The sequence below is a fragment of the Pinus tabuliformis genome, chromosome 8 (assembly GCF_031772625.1).
Source record: "Pinus tabuliformis cultivar Carrire ecotype Pingquan chromosome 8, CPIR1, whole genome shotgun sequence".
In the NCBI taxonomy this organism is placed as follows: Eukaryota; Viridiplantae; Streptophyta; class Pinopsida; order Pinales; family Pinaceae; genus Pinus; species Pinus tabuliformis.
Genome location: NC_142294.1, coordinates 11089888 through 11112184, shown reverse-complemented (window position 1 = coordinate 11112184; position 22297 = coordinate 11089888). Strand labels below are relative to the sequence as shown.

General features: G+C 38.1%; 1 protein-coding gene across 1 annotated transcript in view; it reads left to right on the top strand.

Annotated features, from left to right (window-relative positions):
• Window positions 1–22297, top strand: part of LOC149233914 (ARM repeat superfamily protein) — a 524198-nt gene that overhangs the window by 367276 nt on the left and 134625 nt on the right. Inside the window, exons 27-29 of the mRNA XM_089371682.1 lie at window positions 16783–16936; window positions 17254–17364; window positions 17572–17739. Of these exons, the coding sequence (XP_089227808.1) occupies window positions 16783–16936; window positions 17254–17364; window positions 17572–17739 (433 nt within the window). The remainder of the gene's footprint in view (window positions 1–16782; window positions 16937–17253; window positions 17365–17571; window positions 17740–22297) is intronic.

The following is a 22297-nucleotide window of genomic DNA, read 5'->3' as shown; positions in this document are numbered from 1 at the left end:
GCTGATGACCTCTTCTCTGTAGTTCTAAATACTGGTTAGGGAAAAACACCTTATTCACACACAACAGACGTTTGATTTGACTGCGGCCTCCCTTGATGTGGTCCCTCCATCAACATGCTATCCTTTAATCCTTTTCTGGGCCTACAAAATGAACCATACTTCTCACTGTTCAAGTATGACAGAAAGCGTCATCCCTTTTGTATCTTCTCAGTCTCCTGAACTGAGGATTAAGGCTTGCAACCTAGATGTAGATGGCCTAATGAAGTGCGACCTTCTTTTGGAAGGGATTTTACACGAGGATCATGCCGAAAACGTTAAGGATCATCCCTCATATGTTGATTTGGGGTAGCATCAGATCTGCTCTAGCCATGAAAATTGGTGGAGAGGCTAAAGCACATGAGATATCTCCAAGACCAAGAAATGGTTTGGCCAGATTGTACATGTTTGGGATATATTAAAATAATTAACATTTTTAATGGAGTTCCTAAGTCTAAACTTAGGAAAAATAAAATATTAATGGGTATTAATGTAAAACTGGTTTAAAAGGTTTCAAAAGTCATGGATCAAGCCAAATCTAATCTTAGCTGTTGATTAGAGATTTAATCTCTGCCGTTGAAGGACCAACGAGAAAAGTATAAGAGGAGGCTTGAGGGTCAGTTGGAGAACACACCAGAGTGATCAATCATTCATTTTGCTAGAGCGGGGTTGCTAAGCAAAAGCGAATCAATTATCAGTAGTAAGGGGTAGTGAGTACGAGGCAGAGAGGCAGAGACAATACTGAGAGACTAGCGTAGAAGCAGAGAGAGCAAGAGCAATAGCCAGTTCAGGCCACATAGGGCCCATCAGAGACAACACGGAGGGTAGAGGGACCGCGTCATCCACTCAGAGGCTGCTAGAGTGACGCAGAGGGTCCCAGAGGCTGCGCAGTGCCTCAGAGGGATGACGCAGAGGGTTCGGGGGCTGACGCAGGTCAGCAGGAGGCTGATGCAGAGGCCAGAAGGGCCAGTGCTGAGCTTCAGTTGTGCCGGAGAGGGTTTCGTGGAACAGGTTTTCTGAATACCTGTTTCCGAATAAAGAGGTATTGCTGCCATGTATTTTTCTCTGTTGGGTGAACCAGTTAGGCACCCTGTTGTACTTGGATAGACTGCAAAATAATGTAACTCTCTGAATAGCTGCACTGGTTTTCCTGCATTGGGTTTTTCCGGGGACATTTGTCCAAAAATAACGGTGTCACTTGTGTGCTTGTTTCCTTTCAGTTGATGATTTGTAGATGTTGTGACTATATTGTGTTTAATTCGGTATTTAAATGTATTAAATAACGTGTTCAAATTTAAACAAGTAGAAGAAATAAACCAACAGAATATAGATTAATTTTCTAACGGATAGATTTAGAAAATTCAACATGGCATCAGAGCATGGTTGCGGATCACAGGTAAACTGAAGGCATCAACTAAGAAGAGAATTTGCAGCAGATTCAGCTGTCCTGAGTGACAAAGTTGATCCTTGCAGAAAGTGACAGAGGAAGGAGTGACGCAGAGGGACTACGTCATCAGTCTGGGTCAAAGAGAGGCCAACGCAGAGGTTGAGGACGACAGAATTAGGCTCATGCAGAGCCATGCAAAGGCCAGGAGGGTTGCCGCAGTTGGCTGAGGGAGTTGATTTACCAGTGCCGGGATTGCGCAGAGCCAAGAGGCTCAATCCTTCAGTTGCTAGGGCATAGGAGGTAGTGGGTAGTTTGCAGAGCGAAGCTGGTGGGGTACTATGGTCAAAATAATACCTAACAGGGCAAGACCAAGGTGGATGGAGTTGCTGCCGAAGCGGATTTCTAGCCAAGGAATCCGGATTAGTGTTCCAGTTGCACAGACAATTGGAGTGGGGCCGCTTAACATTGGCAGAAGGATTTCCAGGAGGGAAATTGGGACTCAGAGGGAGTCTAGAAGAGAACTTCCAGATGGGAAGTAGAGAGACTCAGAGGAGTCGAACCGAGAACTGCAGGCAGGAAGTAGAGAGACTCAGCAGGAGTTGAACCGAGAACTTCCTGGCGGGAAGTAGAGAGACTCGGAGGAGTCGACAGAGAAGAGTAGAGAGATGGTCGTGAATGGGCTAAGAGATCAAAATAGGCTGGACGGAGCGTCCAACTTTGTGGTCTGGAAGGCTAGGATCTTGTCCATTCTAGACAGACATCGCATCAAGGGCTTGGCCTTGAGAACTATGGCTATTCTGGTTGACCCAACAGTAAATGATAGGTACAAGGAGTCAATGGCTAAGGCAAAATGCATCATCCTTGATGGGATCAAGGATCATGTGGTACCACATATTGCCGAGAAGGGAACGACAAAGGAGATGTGGGACACTTTGAAGAAATTGTACTCGCATACTTTCGTGCAAAGGAAGACGCTCCTAGAGAATCAACTAAGGTCATACTAGATGCAGAAGGGAGGGGAGATAGATGTCTTCCTTGGTCGGTTGAAGAAGATCCGTGACCAACTAATTTCCATAGGGACCACGCCGGATGAGGAATTGATGGTGAGGACCACACTTAACGCAGTCTCTGAGGATTGGGAGATACTTGTCCAAAGCATACTAGGCAGGACGAGTCTTTCGGATTGGGAAGCACTGTGGGGGATCTTCGTCAAGAAGAGATTAGACGGTTGACCAAGGTGGGGAGTAGCGGCAGAGGGGTCAGGATCAAGAAGGAAGAGGAAGAGGATGCGACTCTAGCATCTGCGGGAAAGTAGGAGAAGAGGAAGAAGAAGGACCTATCCAAGGTCAAGTGCTTCCATTATGGGAATTGGGTCACTATGCGAACCAGTGTTCGAGGAAGAAGAGTAAGGGAGAGGCTTCTGACTCGAAGGCAGCGCCAGCGACGGCGGAGAAAGAAGTCGAGGAGGATGACGATTGCGCCATGAGTGCTCATGTGCCACTTGAGAAAAAGTGGGGAGACATCGAGTTGTAGTAAGGAGGACTACAGGTGATGAGGGGCAGGATCCTTGAGGTACCTAACCTCTTGGATTATACCTTGCTATGGGAGCCCCGAAGAGGAGTAGCAGGACTGGGGGATGTTGGTAGAGGCGGATGCAGATGAAGCGACAGAGAGTGCTACAATGCAGGAGTCCTCGGGCAGCGCGAGGCTAGCAGGCTGCAACAGTGCGAGAGGCATGGGAGTGTTGCAACGATGTAGGATGGCACAAAGAGGTTTGAAACAGTGTGAGATGTAGGGAGTTGTTGTAGCAGCGCAAAGGTTAGTAGAGGGAGCACTTGTGAGCGACAGAGGGAGCTTCAACATCGAGAGTGTTTCTAGCATGACAGGGATGTCAAAAGTTGGGTGGATCAGTTACTTACTTCTCAGTAACTGAGTTGCAATGCAGTGGCACGATGCAGCATGATGAGAGGGGGATGCAGTGTTGGGAGAATGGATCAGCAGCAGTGCCGATGTAGAGGGAGCTGTCATACGGATGCAACAGTGGAAGTGGCAGAGCCATGGGCAACAATATAGGATGTAGCAATGTAGAGGATGTTGGGCGGGGAGGCCGAGCATCAGCACAGGTACCGGTGCTGGATAATCAGAGTGATGCTCAGCGAGGAGTATTATTATAACACAGTCCTCACTAAGAGGGAGTGTTGATTTGGGGTAGCATAAGATGTGCTCTAGCCATGAAAATTGGTGGAGAGGCTAAAGCACATGAGATCTCCAAGACCCAGAAATGGTTTGGACAGATTGTACCCGGTTTGGGAGATATTAAAATAATTAATATTTTTAATGGAGTTCCTAAGTCTAAACTTAGGAAAAATAAAATATTAATGGGTATTAATATAAAACTAGGTTAGAAGGTTCCAAAAGTCATGGATCAAGCAAAATCTAATCTTAGCCGTTGATTAGAGATTTAATCTCGGCCGTTGAAGGACCAATGAGAAAAGTATAAGAGAAGGCTTGAGGGTCAGTTGGAGAACACACCAGAGTGATCAATCGTTCATTTTGCTAGAGTGGGGATGTTAAGCACAAGTGAATTAGTGATCACCATCGAGGGGCAGTGAGTATGAGGTAGAGAGGCAGAGACAGTACTGAGAGACTAGCATAGAAGCAGAGAGAGCGAGAGTAGCAGCTAGTTCAGGCCACGCAGAGCCCATCAGAGACAACATAGAGGCTAGAGGGACTGCATCATCCACGCAGAGGTTGCTGGAGTGACGCAAAGGGTCCCAGAGGCTGCGCAGTGCCTCAGAGGGTTGACGCAGAGGGTCCTGTGGCTGACGCAGATGCCAGAAGGGCCAGTACTGAGCTTCAGTTGTGCTGGGGAGGGTCTCATGGAACATATTTTCTGAATACCTATTTCCGAATATAGAGGTATTGCTGTTGCGTATTTTTCTTTGTCAGGTGAGCTGGTTAGGCACCCAGTTGTACTTAGATAAACTGCATAATAATATAACCCCCTGAATAGCTGCACCGGTTTTCCTACATTGGGTTTTTCTGGGGACATTTGCCAAAAATAACGGTGTTACTTGTGTGCTTGCTTTCTTTCAATTGATGATCTGTAGATGTTGTGGATGTATTGTGTTTATTTTGATATTTAAATGTATTAAATAACGTGTTCGAATTTAAACAAGTAGAAGAAATAAACCAACAGAATACAGATTAATTTTCTAACAGATAGACTTAGAAAATTCAACATCATACACAACGAAAGCCTCTGCTCCAAATTCGGACCGGTAACGGAGGATACATAAGCCCCAGATCCATTCACAAATGAACCCAGACTCTCTCCAAGCAACTTCGGTCTCCTGCCTGTGGAATTCGGCCCATCAAGGAGTCTAAGAAGATGCTAACTTTTGCCCTTACCACCTTCCCTAGAGACCTTTTTCTTCTGTAACTATTTCAGAGAGAATTAGAGTGAGATATGGATGATCAAATATGGTTGGAGGACACTTCTATTTATAGGGTTTGCGGAGGGGTTCCTCTTGTATAATTTAGCCCAAGCCGACCTTGACAATTTGTTCATGTGAGGGATTAAATTCAAAAACATATTTTTCCTCGTCCGAATTTGATGATCTTTAGGTCGATTTTGGTCCTCTTGAAAAGAGGAATTGAATGCAATAATCATCTCCAATACATGAGCTGTCCAATGGTGGAATTTGCCCCAAGTTGCCAATTTTAACAAATCAAAATGTTCTCAGCGGGACAATGGCTTTACACCAGCTTTTACAAAGTTACATTAGAGCAGAGCTCAAGATCAAGATGAAAATAGGAGCAAAACACTTTCTATATATAGAGAAATTCCTCCAAGTAGAAAATAACGACTAGTTGGCTTGATGCCCGTCAAAATAATCTCGACCGTTGAGAAATCTTTGATGATCTTTTGATTTCTGCCGTTGAAATAATTATTTATGAGGAATTTTCGAGTTTCTCATTAAAACCATTTTTTATTAGCTCAAAAATAATTATTTTGAGATAATTTCCTCAAAAATTTGACTTTGACTTAACCACCAAGGTCCAAGGGTCCAATTTTTCTTGAAATTTCCAATATTCCCTTGGTGGGGGACCTCCAAAATTTGACTTCTTTAAGACCCACGAATTTTTTCACCTGGAGAATTTAAGTTCTCTAACATTTTAAATTTTGACTCTAATTAATTAATTTTCTGGCTTAGGATTTAATTTTATTTTTTTCCAGAAAAATTAATTAATTGACAGTTGAGGGGATAAATTATTTTTCCACCCCCAAATATTTTAGCTATGGTGTCTAAGTATGAGGGACCATGCACTAAAATATTTTTTACATAATATTTTACAGTAACTCAACCCTCAATGGGGGAATATACTCGTTTGTTATAGACCCTCAAATAATTTATCCAATTCTGCGACACAATATGATCTAATAGATCAAGTGGCTTGTAATAAAATAATTTAGCCAATTAGCTTAAATTATTCCCAAATCACTTTTACAGAAGACTTGACTAGAACACTAGGACTCACCTAAGACTTTGACGATAAATTCCACCCTATCTTTGGGGTGAGGCTGGAGGGAAATACTTTGCACTCATCCATGTTTAGAAACACAAATAATCAGTGAGACAAACAACCTCCTAGGATGAAATTCGTTGCCAAAATAATAGGCTTACGTAGGTTGTTACATAAATACACGGTCTTACTAGCATCATTTACATTACAAATTTGCAAAATGGATTTATAATGATTCAGAAAGCTATTGTCTGATGATCCCGATCTTTGAAAAAAACTAGCACACCTGCTTCCTTGGAACTTTGGAAAAATGTGTGCAATGCCCGACACATACATTGCATCATTATGCAAAACAAACTCCCCCGAGTCCAAATGAAATTTAACAGAAGAAAAGCCTCTAATGGGACGCTTGGAGTTGTCTCCAATAACAATCTTTAGATTTGTCTCCCTCTCTACCAAATTAGAGAGAACTTCCTTATACCCAGAGAAATGATGAGAGACCCCGTTATCAACCAACCAACTATCACAAGTATCTGGGGGAGAGGAACTAAAAAGTGTAGAAATAAGGATATATTCAGATTGATTAGCAACATAACTTTCATACCATGAAATTTTTGACTTCTTTTGAGGATGGTGCTCTTCATCATGATCATTCAGAGCATCTCTTTTTCTTCTTTAATCTCTTCCATTACGATCCTTCCTTCGATCATCACCTCTTCTTCAATTATTAAACCTGTTATTGTTGCTTCTAGTGTTGTATCATGGTGCATTGTTCTTGTCAGGGAAATCTCGAGGATAGTGACCTTTCTTGTGACAGTTGTAGCATTCAAATTGTGACGATTCCTTCCATTAGAATTTCGTGGAGGAGGCATCCTTAAACTTGATGAACCTCCTTTCCCTTTTTTCTTCTTGTTATGAATGATTATGAGTGACAAAAGAAACAAACTCTCCTTCTTCATGCTTTTGTATCTTGCCTCTTGAGATCATCCTTGATTCTTCCTGAGTGAGTTTTTCAACAAGCTCATCAAATGATGGGAAAACATTGTTATTGCTTATAGTGGTAATGAAGGTTTTCCAAATTGGAGGATACCTCTAAGGGTTACCACTACCAACTCCCTGTCAAGAACAACTTCCCCAACTCTCTGCAATTGATCTCGTAGACGAAATATCCTCATAATGAAGGATTGCATAGATTCTCATTTATTCATCTTCATATCTTTAAGTTGATCTTTCAAGGAGATGATTTCATTCAAATTATTGACTTCATACATGCCAACTAGCTTATCATACATGTCCTTAGACTTTTTCAAATTTCCAACATAGGCAAGTAAATGATCTTGTAAACCATCAACTATAATTTTCTTTGCTTTTAACTCACCTTTCTTGTATTTGTTCTTGGCAGTAGCGGGAGAATTTTGCCGAGGCTCAAGAACTTTTTCTTATATGTATTCCCAGACATCATTGTCATCAACTATAATTTCCAATTTGATCTTCCAAGTAGCAAGGTTAGATGAGTCACCCAACTTCTCATTTTCCTTGAGGCAAGAAGTAGACATCTTGAGTTGATTAGATAGGCTCCTTCAACTTTTCCAAAGATGATTTCTTTAGCTTTGCTATGAATATAATTTATATAAAAATAATGTAAATATACTAATGATTAATTAGTGAACATTAATCAGTAATTAGTATTGAAGAGGCATGTCTAATTTGACATGACATTCCATGAAGAGGAACCTGCCTAGGTATATAAGTAGACCTCATTTGTAGCAATCTCAAATCTTCTGTACAATTCTTATATAATATATATCCTATAATGGATATTTACATATACTAGATCTTCTGAGTATTCCGCTACATATACAAGCTTTGTTCGTTACATTGGTATCAAAGCATTCCTCTAAGTATACAAACGTTACATTGGTATTATCAACAGCATTCCTCTAAGCTGTTTGTTACATTGCGTATTAGAGCATTCCTTTGAAGTATACGAACTTATGTTCGTATTAGAGCATTCCTTTGAGTATACGAACTTTGTTCGTTACATTGGTATCAGAGCATATCGCTGAAGTATACGAACTTTGTTTGTTCCATTGTTATCATAGTTGTTCAATCCTCTGGCTGCTTCACCGCTGCACAGGGCCAGTCTGATCCGGCCTTTGGCCATCATTTTTCGTCAACTTTGTTGCCGTCGCAATTGAAGCGCTTCGCTACACATATCTTGGTGTTTTTCCATTTACTGATTTCGTCAAAGGCCTTTGACAATTTATAAAAAAAGAAAAAAAGAAAAAGAGGATATATATTTAAAAAAAAAAAAGAGATTCATATATTAATGAAAAATTCATATTAAAAAAAAATCCAATATATGTACATATACATATAGAAAAGGAGGAAACATATTTATAGAAAGAGAAATTGAAAAAAAAAAGGGAAATTATATATTAAAAAACTAAACCACGAAAAAATAAGACGCTGCTGTGACCGTAGCTGCCAAAACCGCTGCTGCCATCCGTTCCATTAGACAACCGTCTGTAACCCGTGACCATTGCCGCTTGCCCTACCACCCTCTACTACGTAGCCTCGACAGGGTGCCGCATATTCGACGTCATGACACCACTAACGCCTCTTCCACCGCTTTTGATTTCCAGCTGAGTTTCGCCTGTCCCATCCATAGCTGTTAGCGTCCACAGCGTACCCCATGCCCAACTAGTCATACCTCACCCTCATTTAGCTTTCTCTCCTCAATACATTTTTGCTCCTCCACCTCAACGCAGCTACCAGAGACCATTGCTTGCACTTAAGAAATCGAGTTCAAGCTTGTCGTTGTAAGCCATCAATGCATATAAGGGCCGTTTGGAATTTCGTGAGCTAGGGTTGCAGTTTAAATTTTTTCCACCCATCATTGCATGAGAGAAGATGAAAGATATACCTGCGGCTATGTTGTGGCTGTGGCAAACATATATGATAATGGGTTTAGTTAAAAGAGGTTGCACCCGTTTAGAAGGAGGCACAACCAACCACCTCATATTTGAAATTTTATTACGCCATACAAATCTATCTAAATTTCCGGCAACACATCGTTGGGTGAAAAAGACACAACACCTATTTTCACAATTTACCGCATTCGTTGCCTTCGTTTTTTAATTAAATTTGACTAGTGAAGATATTAACACAAATATCATATCAAAAGTCATGACTATTCACTACAGTCAGGGAGATTAATATTTTCGATAAAAACAAGCTAAGTAATTAGTAAATGGGAGAGAAACAATATAGTATATCAAGGTTGTGAAGTATAAAAGTCCTATAAAAATATTAGAGTTATAAGGTTTCATATTATATTAAAGGGGTGATTTAAATATATACATATTTATTATAAAAGGGAATTTTTATTAAAATAGGTCTCCTTTAAATATTCAAGTGAATTATTTTTTTTCCAAAGTTCACCAAAAAAAGAAAAAAAGAGAAAGTGAATTAATTTCTTTCCAAAGTTCACCAAAAAAAAGAAAAAAAGAGAAGGTGAATTAATTTTTTTCCAAAGTTCACCAAAAAAAGAAAAAAAGAGAAGGGTACATTGCAAAATTCAAAAAGGGTTTAAGAGAATCATAAGGAAAATATTTGGGAAAAGTCAAAAGGAATAGATTGTTATTTCATATAGAGAATATATAAACTCTTCGCCAAAGTATCGTTAACAAAATCTCAACGAACACAAGTTGAAGTCAAGTGTTGACGATAGAAAAATGGAGTCTAATTCGGAATTGAAGGAAGGGAGATTTTTAGGAACCTCACGTAGCAGAGTGCTATTCATAATTAAAGGGACTCTTGTAGGAAAAGATGTTATTATTTCTATCTTTCCCGTTGAAGGAAAAAATTATATAAACTCTAACCTTGCTAACTATGGGTGATTCCTGAGTCAAATGTAATTGAAAAATTAGACCTCTGTGATAGAAAAAAATATGACATAACTAATTTACAATTAAACGTTGTTGATTATACTTTTACGTCGCAATTCTTTGTTCGATCCTTGTGGGAGGATCAAAGTGATATTATCCTGGGTTCACCTTGGATGGAATCACTAGGGTCTTTTATCCTAAATACGAAAGATAAGTTTTTGACATTTTCCTACAAGAAGAAAAAAATAACACTATAAGACATTACATTGAATTCAGATTCAGTAACACCAGAAGACATACAAGATATTTCAAAAGTGATTTTTCAAGAAGATAAAAAAGTACTACAAAATATGCAAAGAGAAGTAGAAAAGATCGCCACTGACAAAAATAAAGAAGTTTCTCAGCGTAAAGACCATAATGAAATTATTGACTCAAATTAAAAAGCTTAAGAAGGACAATAAATCATTGGAAAACAAGCTACAACAACTTATCGAGAAGGACACATCGAATGTAGAAATTCAAGTTGAAGAAAAAGCAATGAATACTAATGCAATGAATATCACAACTCAAAACGATGATAAGCCAGTTGAAGAAAAAACACACTTAGATGTTGCAGTTTAAAATTTAAATGATGAAAATCCTTTGTGAAGATTCTGTAACCAATTCAACAACACTAGAACCAGAAGTAAATCAGAATATTGCCACACACATGATAAGGGGAAGACAAACTAAAATAACCCTTTATATACATCCGAATCACAATAACAAACATCTCAGTCAATCTATGAATCTGTATCTCTCAGAACATAAACAACATAGTTATGGTCCAAAGAATACTGAAGTTTTCATGATCCAGTCGTGTTAGAACAATTCATCACACGTTTCCAGCAACTGCAAGTTTCCACGGAAGATTAGTTTAGGATGGTTAGAGCCTTTCTTAGTTCATCAATTTTATTTATCACTCCACGGATCTTATCATCTTGTATCAACGAAGATGAAAAATCGACGAATTCCAAAAGATGCGAATAGATTACAAGGACAAAGAACAAATGACACGCCTTGTCAATAATAAGCTTTGGGGACAAATCTTTTAGAAGAGGAAGGAAATGTTATGAATATAATTTATATAAAAATAATGTAAATATAGTAATGATTAATTAGTGAACATTAATTAGTAATTAATACTGAAGAGGCATGTCTAACGGGACATGACCTTCCATGAAGAGGGACTTGCCTAGGCATATAAGTAGGCCTCATTTGTAGCAATATGATATCTTTTATACATTTGTTATATAATATATGTCATATACTAGATTTTCTTAGTATTTTGTTGTGTACGCAAACTTTGTTCGTTACATTGGTATCAAAGAATTCCTCTGAGTATATGAACTTAGTTCGTTATATTGTTATCAGAGCATTCCTTTGAGTATTTGAACTTTGTTCATTACATGCTCTTTTCTCATTTGGGCTTGTTGCTCACCTTAGCTCTGATGCCATGTTAATTTTCCACTGTTCTATGTATGCTATTTCAATTACTTTAGCCCAATTTGCTTCTTCAATTAACAATCTTTTTAACAATAAATAATACTTCCAATCATCAATAGTAATTGAAGATATAATAGTAAATGCAATGACAATAGGAGATAATCAACACATCAACAATACACACCAATTTGGTCAAAGACAAGGGAAAAACCCCACATAGGGGGAAAACCCTTTGAAATTCTTCTTCTATTTATAATGTTTAGCAGAGAGTACAATGAGCCAAATTCAACAATAAGAGTTAAAGTCAAAGCCTTGACTTTCCCAACAATATAACTAACCCAAAATCCAATGCCAATGGTCAAATAGTCAAGTTTGGTCAACACTCAAATTTGCAAATCTATCCAAGTCAACAACAGTGAAAGTTTGCCCTAACCAGTCAACAAAGTCAATGGTCAACCCTTCCAAACAGCTCAACCAAATCAACAATAAATGCGGCCTCATGTGTTCGTCAAGGTCAACCCAAAATAGTCAACAAAAGTGCAGTCAAACTCGGTCAAATGAGAGAGAATCTACGGTCAAAGTTTTCAATTACTGCGGTCAAAGTCTGTCATCGACGCAAGTCAAACAACCCAAAAAATCTCGATTTTTGTGCCAATCAACTTGGCCTCTGAAAATCAGAATTTTCCCACTCAATGCAAGTCAAATGATGAAGTCAAACGCGGTCAAATTGAAGTCAAACTGTCCATATGAAAAGTCAACGCAGAAATTGTCTCCTTGGACCCTTGCACGTGTGAAAAATTAGCTGCCCTTGACTTGTACGAACCAATCAATTTCAGAGAGAGAGGAAGAGATGTTTAGTTGTGATGATGTCCAAGTGAGATTTAGGTGTCCTTAATTTATAGACATTGTAGGAGGGCTAATTAGCCTCTAGGACGACCCGATCAAATGTCATATTGTGGGGTTAACATAAAAAATACACTTTCCCTTATCCGAATCCAATGTTTCGAAAGTCAAAATTGGTCCTCTTGGAAAGAGGAATCTAATCCAATGATTGGAATTTGTCATTGCGCTACCAAATTAATAGGGGGAAAGAGAAAGTGCTTCTTCATCATCACCTTCCACATCCACATTGCCCAACCCCTCAGCTACCTCATCATTTTTTGTTCTTAGAACCACACCTGGTACACAACCTTCTATTAGGTGAACAATTAAAAAAGTGTGAAGGAAGAAGCTAACAAGTTGGTGGATAGGTGTTTTCTATGGAGTGACATTCCTTTCAACATTGCCAAAAACGATCCATTCTACTAGCCTATGTTTGATGCTATTGCTATTGTTTGTTGAGTTTTGTGGCTGTGGTCAGTCTTCATAATGTTCTTTTGTACATGTAAAAGATGAAATATAAATTATATTTGTAAAAGAAAATTTATATGAAACATGTTCTTCACGCTTGCAAGAAAGGGAAATTATTTACTTGTATGCTCTTCAAGAGCAGGAAAAACGAAATTCAAATTAGTGTATTTGCCATCACAAGTGACCAAGTCGGCCCTCCTAATGTCAAGTCAGCTTGCCCATGGGACACACCTATTCTCTTGAGAAGAAGACTCTAAATAAGTTATTTGCTCTCCTCCAAAGGCACATACATCACACACATCTTATCTCTGTTTAAGCGAAGGATACAAGGAGTATAAGGAGGAAGAGAAGAAGAGGAATACTTGCTTGGGATATGTGATTTGGTACACATGTCTGAGGCATAAAAAAATTAGTAGTATAATCCAAACTCCGTGACAACCTTCTTTGTGTTTAAGGGCTAAGATACTTGAGGTTATCTCCGCATTCTTTGTGATTTGTCTTCTTTGTATTTCAGGGCCGAAGTATCTTGGGGTTTTTCTGTGTTGAGGGCTGAGATCATTGAGGTTAGTTTCTGTGCATAGGGCCGAGTTCTCTGAGGCTAATCTCTGTGCATGTTGATTTTAATGTACCTTGGACAAGTGGTTTCCCATTGGTTAGTCTCTACCCAGGGAAAAGTGTCTAAAATAATTCTTTTCATAAGTGTGACTTTATAAAGTGAAAGTGACTTTATAAGTGATAAAGTTAATGTTAAATTATAAAGTGAAAAGTGGCTTTAGACAAAGTACAATGTGGGTACTTTATTTAATGGGTGAGTCAAAAAATAGAAAGTGAGAATTAAATGCACATTTATTCTCATCCCTTGATCTAAAAGAATTTGAGCCATTAGATCTTAGGGTTGCCCAAAAGTCATTTAGGGAAACAAAAGGGAGAAAAGAAAAGAGAGACTATATTCATTCTTCATGAGCAGATTGGAGAAAGGACGCTGAGAGCTGGAGAAAAGTTATGAAGGAGAAATTTGTTGCAGCACCCTGTAGGAGTGATTTCTGGGCAAAGCTGGGCACGAAAATCAAGGCATAGAAGACAACATAAGGTACAATACGAACAACATTTAACGTTGTGAGCTGCATGCCATTCAAGAGAAGTTTTTGAAATTTGTTACAGTTCGTACAGTGGTACTGAAATCCATATAGTACAGCTATACAACCCATATCCATACAATACATATTTTCAACTTCAAGTGGGCACGGAAATCGAGGCAAAGTGGGCACGATTTTCAAGGAGTTTTGGGCTGAAGAGATAAGTTGTATTTTTCTGTTTTGTTTTGTTTGCAAATGTATTTTTCCTGAACTTGAAAGATAAATAAATTTGAAGACGTCTCTGACAGGTTTTCCCCGGAGAAGATTGAAGGCGTTTTCCCTGGGTCTAAGTTGACCAAAAATCTATCTATTTTTATGTGTGTTGCTAGTCTATTTATGTCCATATTTATTTTCAGCTATGTTGACAGTGCCATGTGTTTTAATCTAAAAATTTCATTTTCAGAATTCTATATGTTGAATGTATGTTTATGGGAAAGGGCATTTAATTGAATGGGAGTGATACGGTGAAATTAAAACCGGGTTGGGATTGCAGGAAAATTTTAAGTCATCAAATTTAAACAGTGCATAGGGCAAAGATATGAGGCTAATTTCTGTGTATAGGGCCGGGATCCCTAAGGTGCTTCTCCATGGAAAAGGAGCAGATCATATGTGATTTATCTTTGTTTTATTGTGATGCGTTCCAGTGTAAAAAGTGAGCTTAATTCTCTATGCTATCTGTGAGATTGCAATAAGATTGAATAAGGTTGACTTGGTCACTTGGTGGAGCTCTTCCTGGTAAGTTTGTTCATAGCTATGACTTTGATGTATCTAATGTTGCATTGATTATCTAAGGGAAAGGATTGTTGGGTTTTCCCCTTGTGGGTATTACCCTGGCCACTGGCCTAATTTCTAGTGTCTCTTTTCTCTTGTGCACTGTGATTTTTATCTTGTACTTGAATGCTTAAATTTTTGAAGTATAACTGCTTGATGAAGATTTGATGAAGAATAAAGAAGAGCCAAAAGAACAATAACACCTTCACAAGTAATCATCATGATCGTAAATTCAACTTGTAATCAAATTTCAACATTGTTGGCTTGGGATATGAAGCACCTTTGTATGATGAGTTGAGAGGGCCTATTCTTCAAAATGAAGAGGTTGATTGGACTCTTAGATTGGAGGAGTTAAGGGATCATGGGAACACACTAGATGCACTATGATGTCAGATGGTTGGAGTGATTAGAAGGGTAGGACCTATCATCCCTCTTCTAGTAGGGGTACTCTAGAACTTTTTGGCCATGCCATGTAAGCCTAAAGGATGTGCCTTGTTGCCCTGTAAATCCATCTAGGTGTTATGTTCTTTTGTGAAAGTGACACTCAAATCCCTGTTGGCGTGGACAACCATGGCTACTCTTGGTTTAATATTTTTCATGACATGTATGGTTTTATGGCACTATTGACATCCCCCTAGTGGTGGGTAACTCCCTGCCTTGATGGGTATTCTTATAACTGGGGATGTTTTGTCGAGTATCATGGATTAGATTCTACTAAGACTCATGGTTTAAGGGAGCACTTGCGTCATAAAGCCCTATAAAGGTGATTACCATTTGTACTTTTCCCTTATGATATTGCTTTTGATCTGAGTGCACCTCCTACCCGACATGAACCAGGCATCTCTGATGTATTTTGCACCCCCATTTGGTTGTGTCTTTGCATCCTAATAATCTCATGGTTCCCAATGCATTTGTGTCTCTTAAGGCAACATCCTTTGTCCACTGAGGCAGAGAGGGTGTCCATTGTTGGGCTGTTGTTGGGGCAAGGTGGGCTTCCATGTGGCATCCAAGAAAGCAAGTTTTGAGAGCAAATGATGAGGTGGAAGAGAGGCATCATCACCCAAGTATCAAGTCTAGGTCATCACTAAGCCACGTCATCTCAATGCTCAAGCAAGAAGACATCAAATCAAGCCTTTCAAGAATTAAATACACGTGGGGCATGGCATCACCTCTCTTTTGGCCGTTGGATGAAGTTTGAAGGAAAAGTCAACGAAGAATTGGAACATTGGAGGTTCTCTTTGCAAGTTAAGGTCCCAAAGGCTAATTATGTCAACATTTCAACTCAAATCACATAAGTAAAGGTTAAATTCTCTCCAAGTCAGCATAGCTGCTAGTACATTAAGCATAGAAAAGGAGGCCATGCCCTCCTAAAGGAAGATTAAGAAAATCCAAGGTGAACGTTGAGCTAATTATGGAAGAAGTCAAGCCCCCAAGGGCTAATTCAAGCAATTTGAAGTCAAATTAAACCAAATTTGAAGTGTTGCTTCCTTAAACAATGAAGCTGTTGGTAAATTCTTGGTCCAAGGAAGAGGCCGAGCCGTCTTAGAAGGTCATGGAAACTTCCAAAGTGAGATGTTGCAAGGGAAAGGTCTTCTTCAAGCATGATTTCAAGCCTATCTTCAAGGGAAGTCAACTTTTGAGCATTCTAATTGGTCAATTTAAGTCGTTTGAGTTTTTGCAAACAACATAAATTTTAGGCTGAAACAGAAATATTTAGCATATGTCCGTTAAGATGGTGATATTTACAACACTAATATCATTTGACATCTAATACATCTTACATATCAATGTGCTTTTCATATTGAGCCGGAAAATTTGCTATGTAATTATTTCATGTTGTTAGTTTATATTTAAAATAATGAAAAAAATGAAAACAATATATTTTGTATATTTTAATGCTTTCCCAGCTTTTCTATATCCCAAGTTTATGGGCCTCATTATTGTCTATCCAATACTGACATTTGCAACATTGAGCAAAGAAAATATCTATGTGATATCATTCGCATTACATTGGGAGTAGAAACTTGAAGGTATCGTTTTGCTTTTGATTCAGATGTTTTGGTTATATTTGTTTTTCTCAGTCTGTACATTTCTACACAGGTCCTGATGATGTATTTGTCCATTGGGAGTCATAACCCTGGCTTTGAAAACTATTTTTTTGGCGACAAAAAGATTCTGAAAATGGATATTATGTTTGCAGGTTTGATGATGAAAATGAGGTAAGTAGTCTTTTCGAGGAGGTATGGGAGGAAAACTCAAGTAGTGAAAGTGTTAGTCTTCAGTTATATCTGCCTGAGATTGTTGCTGTTTTATGCGACACGATGTTATCTTCATCATGGGCAAGCAAGAAAAAGGTCTGAAAAGCACAAACACGAATTTAAGCGTTTTCCTTTATGTCTTCAGCTATTGTATTATGATTAAGAGCATGCATATTAGTAGGCTTTTAGTTCTTCAATACTTGTGGGATTTACTCAACCATGTAGAAAACATAGGCTCATCAGTTTAATGATGGTAGCTGGGATCTGATCATGCTCTGAGTTATAGAAATACAATTAAAGTAGTGAGATATATTTGATTTCGAGATTATTCTTCTTTTTTCATTTATGCATTCATTGAGTGTAATCTTTAAGTATAGTGAAGTTGTGATCCCTTCTTCTGTTATTGTTTGCAGTCTGCAAAGGCAGTGATAATGCTGGCAGAAACCCTGGGTGAATCTTTAGCACCATTTGTACAAGAACTGTTAAAATTTCTTGTGAAAGAAGTACCTGGACGCATATGGGAGGTATGGATATCATTTATCTTAAAGATCATACCAAATGAATCTTGTATATTATTTTATGCATCGTAATAGAGGCAATTGGAAACTAATTTGATGGTTATGCCAATGAATACAGAATTCACAAAATTGTAATTCTAAAGTTGTTTCTTTATTGAAATCAACCGATTGTTAGAGGTTTAGATCTTAATTAAGATTATAACTTGTCTACAGGGAAAAGAGGTTGTTTTGGATGCAACAGCCGCTATTTGTCAAGCCTGCCATAAGGCAATATCTGGAGATGACCCTGTTGGTCCTGATATTCTAGTCGCCCTTGTCTCTTCTGCGTGCACGAAGAAAAAGAAGTCTTATTGTGAAGCAGCATTCCGTAATTTAGAGAAGGTATGGTTGCATTGTTATGTTATCCACATTCTCTCTAATGTAACTAGACTAGGCATTCATAAGAGAACATGAAATAATTAATTTAGAGGTCTGATTGCTTTGCTATGTTGTCATGCAAATATTTTTTGTAGTGTATCTAGGACAGGCATATAAAGGGCTAAGTTACCCGACATGTCCCTACACCCCGTTGTGTCACGTATTCTTCATGTCAGACACGACATGAGCATAACACGTGTCTGACATGAGTTTGACTCATGTCCTGTGTAGGACATGAGTCAAACTTGTGTCAAACACCATTGACACACGTGTCATGTTTTTTGGATACATGTCCATAGAAAAGTGACCTCCACGCGCTTTAAAACCTGTTTCTATCCTTGTCTTTCACTAATTCGGTTGAGTTTTTGGAGCCGTGGGAGGATTTGGAGTGTGAGTAAGGGAGAGTGACAAGTGTTAGAGGAGATTCACAGTATTGGTAACTGGATTTTCCAGCCATATTTTGATGATGGTGATCCTCTTGAAGGGTCGTCCTCCATGTCAGCAGATGCAGAGATTACATTGGATATAGAGGAGGATGGAGGAGAGAGCAGTGGCAGTGATGTTGATGACATGGGGTAGTACTGACAGTCATGAGCTATGAGTGTTATGCTCTTGACCTCCGAGAAAAACTAGAGCACCAGCAATACAAAACAATAGAGCCCGAAACACAGAAAGATCACATGAAATGAGACACGCTGCAAAGATATTTTATTATTCAGAAGAAAAATACAATGTTCACTTGCCTCTTCGAGGGGGCAACCCCCAACAGAGCATAGCTCAACTACAGTAAGACTCCATGATCCTTCCCCTGCTCTCTAAGACTATTTATAGCTTAATGACATCCAAAACCCTAACTACTAGTGGTCCCTTTTCTATAATGCCGGTCAACCACTTACATTTATTATTATCGCAGATAACTGCTTACAGACTTTATTGACTCTCTAACTAACTATGACTCTGACTAGGTCCCTTGGGCTTATTACATAAACAAAGGGGTTAGGGTTAGACCCTAATATGCCCTCCCCCATCAAAAGAAGCCTTGTCCTCAAGGCTGAAGCTGCGGAAACTACCGAAGAATAGTGGTTGGTTCCTATTGTCGCGCAGAGTGTCTAGGCAGCGCGAAAATGCTCAGACTGGGAGCTGTCACCCTGATCCCCGATCTCTCCGTTTAAGCCGTCTTCTTGAAGCAAGGCTAAGGGGGGTAGACCCTATGGGATAAATGAAGACCAATTGGGAATCAGCTGGTTTGGGAGACACAGTAGGGGAAAACCAACAGTTGATTGATTTTAGAATTTGATTAGATCTTTAAATGCTTAAGACGAGTGCCTTATGGAGTCAATGAAAACCAAGTAATTACTTAGCTGTTGCTGCTTATGAAGTAATTTAATGATTGCTTGAAAATATTTACAAAATATCCAACATATAACGAGTATTATATAATCCAAGCAATGATTAATTTCACCAGATCCAGATGTTCAAAGGATCCATAGAGCTCCTAGCAATTAAATTTCAAAATGATGGAATACTTTAAATAACCACGAAACTTAAAAGCTAACCACTTAGAATTTAAAATGATTATGCTTGAAATTCCAAATCTAGGAAATTTATCATTTTCCAATAGTTAGACTCCAGATAAAACTTTAAGTTCATTCAACTATAGTAAAATGATGAATACTGATACCACAACAGAAAAAAGACATCAGAAGGAATTTCCAATTTAATTAGTCTTTTTTCAAAAAAAATTTAATTTTTAAATATTTTTATTTTTTTTAATGATTTTTTATTTTATGATTAAAATCAAAATCATGAAATAAAAAGTAAATTCTAAACTAAGACCAAACCAAAAAAAAGCTAAAATCCTTTTTATGAATTTTTTATTTTTATTTTTTAAAAAAATAAATCTAAATCTAAATAAATCAAATAGAAGTCTATTTTGAAAATTTTTAATTTTTTTTTTAAGGATTTTTTTCAAATTTTTAATGATTTTTATTTTTAGTTTTATTGAAGTCAAAACAAAAAATCTAAAAATGAAATAGAAAATAAGCAAAAGTATAACTAAACCTAAACTAAATAAAAATGAAACTAAAACTAAAACTAAAACCTAACTTAAAAAAAAAGTAATCAAAATCTGAATCTAAAGCTAACACCTTATCATATATATATATATAAAAAGGGAAAAAATATAAAATCTGAATTCTAAAAACTCAAATCTAAATCAAAATAAAATTTTAAACTAGCCTAAAACTAAAACAACACATGCATATATCATAATAAAAATGCCTACGCTAAACCTATTGGGACCAAAATGGGACCTTGTACAAGAAATAAATAAAAGAAATGCTATATGGAACTCAACGCTAACCCTAACTCGAATATGCAAAAGATGAAATCGCGTTTTAATGTGCATCTGCAGATCGAATGAAGCTTAACGGCGGAAAGGAGTAGCTGAGGATTTTGCTTGTAGGTAGGGGAGTACATAGGGTTTGGCAGCTCAGAACAACACACAGAGGACACAAAGCAGAGGACGTAGATAGGGTATCAATGAGATAGCTACAAGTTGAGGGGAGCGTGCGAATGGATGGAAATGCGGGTTCTAGCGAAGGTGACTGTGGGTGCAGGGAAAGCCGGAGAAGGGAAGCTCGGATGTACAGTTTCGATGGCAGCTGAAGGAAGGTGATGCGTAGGATGGATGTGGGTTGAGGGCGTTGGAGTAGCAACACGCAGGCAACGACGTAGCAAGGGTTTCGATGAGCAGCGATGAGAGGAGTTGCAATCTGCGTGAGGTTGATTAGACATAGATCTGGAGCTGTTGAGATCACGCATAGATGAGCCAGGTTAAGCAGCAAGGAAGGGAGAAAAACATGGGTAGGCAGAGCGAAGAGTATGGCTGCATGGGATTTTTGGTAGCAGATGATGAATGTGTGGAAGATTGCTGGCTGCGGAATGGAGTGAGATGGCCAACATAGGCAGAAATAATGGATGCTGCGAGATTTTGCAGCGTGGGAATTTTACACAGCCTGCTTAAAAAAATTTCAAATTTTGTTTCCAAAAACACAATGAAACCCCAAGCAGCAGAACTGTACACTTGCAAAAAACTGGTTCTGAAGCAAATATTGCTGCTAGAGCTGATCCTGAGGCTAGATCTTACCCTCCAGGGCCTAGATCTGGCTTAGGACAAAATGTTTTCTTCTGACCTGCAACCTGCAATAACAAAAAACGACACCCATAAACAAAATAATAATGATACCTTAAAAAAACTTAGCTAAATAATTACAATATTCACAGGTTGCAAGCTCTTAAATAGCCAGATTTGTCAGTATGCCACATATATTTTCAAAATTTTAAATTTAACATGAGATGCTTCAGAAAAACCCTTCATGCATTCACAAGAAAAATTCAAATGATAAGCCCAGGATCAAAACTAGCTAGGCTCTTTAGAAAATGCTTTCTCGGGAGTTGGCTAGTTCAACCGAGAACTTCCCGAAACGCCTGTTGATCTTCGAAATCTAGATTTTCCTGCACAACTTACTGCAACCATTAACAAAGAAGGAGAAAACGATACTAAAATCCAAATTTAATGGAGATACCTGCCATCATATTCAGAAATTTAACTACCATTCAAACCCTAGCGACTAAACCAGATACCTGTGTTTAAAATCACTCTTCATAAAGCTATTATCAATGGCTAAAATTAGAATCGTGCACAAAAATAAAACATCTTACGACATTTCCAGAAGAGTAACACCAGCAAGATTTCAACCCCAAAGTCTTTCTTTATTGCACATGAAAAATGACTACAAGAGAGCTTTCTTTAGTACACGACTCTAAGATTGAATGATCTCAAATGACCCCTGACACCCTATTTTAAGGTAAATTTCTCAACGGCTAGTTCGAGTGATCCATGTCAAAGTGATCTCGACCGTCGATGAGGATCAAAATCTCTTTTAATCTCATCCGTAGAAATTTTAAATGCATTTTGATGAAAAATTTAAAATTTTGCATTTATTTCCTCAAAACTTTGACCTTTTATTATTTTATTATTTATTTTTATTTTTATTATTATTTTTTATTTTATTTTATTTTTATTATTATTATTTTTATTGGACCCTCAAACTTAGCCTTTGGAAAAAATTACCTAGGACCTAGGACCTATGAGGGGTTTAATTATTTTTCTAACTCCCAAGACATGATTTTTACATTTTTACATCTCAGGGGGAAAAACCCATTTGACAAAGACCCTCATGGACTACCCAGTTTTGCGACACAAATATAATCTAGCAGATCAAGCGATTTGTAATAAAATAGCCTAACCAAATAGTTAGGACTATTCCCAAATCACTTTTACATAGACTCAACAAAGTACACTAGGATTCCCCTAAGATTCTAATGATAAAATCCATTCCGGCTTTGGGGTTAGGCTGAAGGAAAACTCTGCCAACCATGGGTCGGTGAGACAAAAACCTTCCAGAACATAGATCATCACTAGAAGATTAGGTTTACCTAGGCAATTACATACATGATA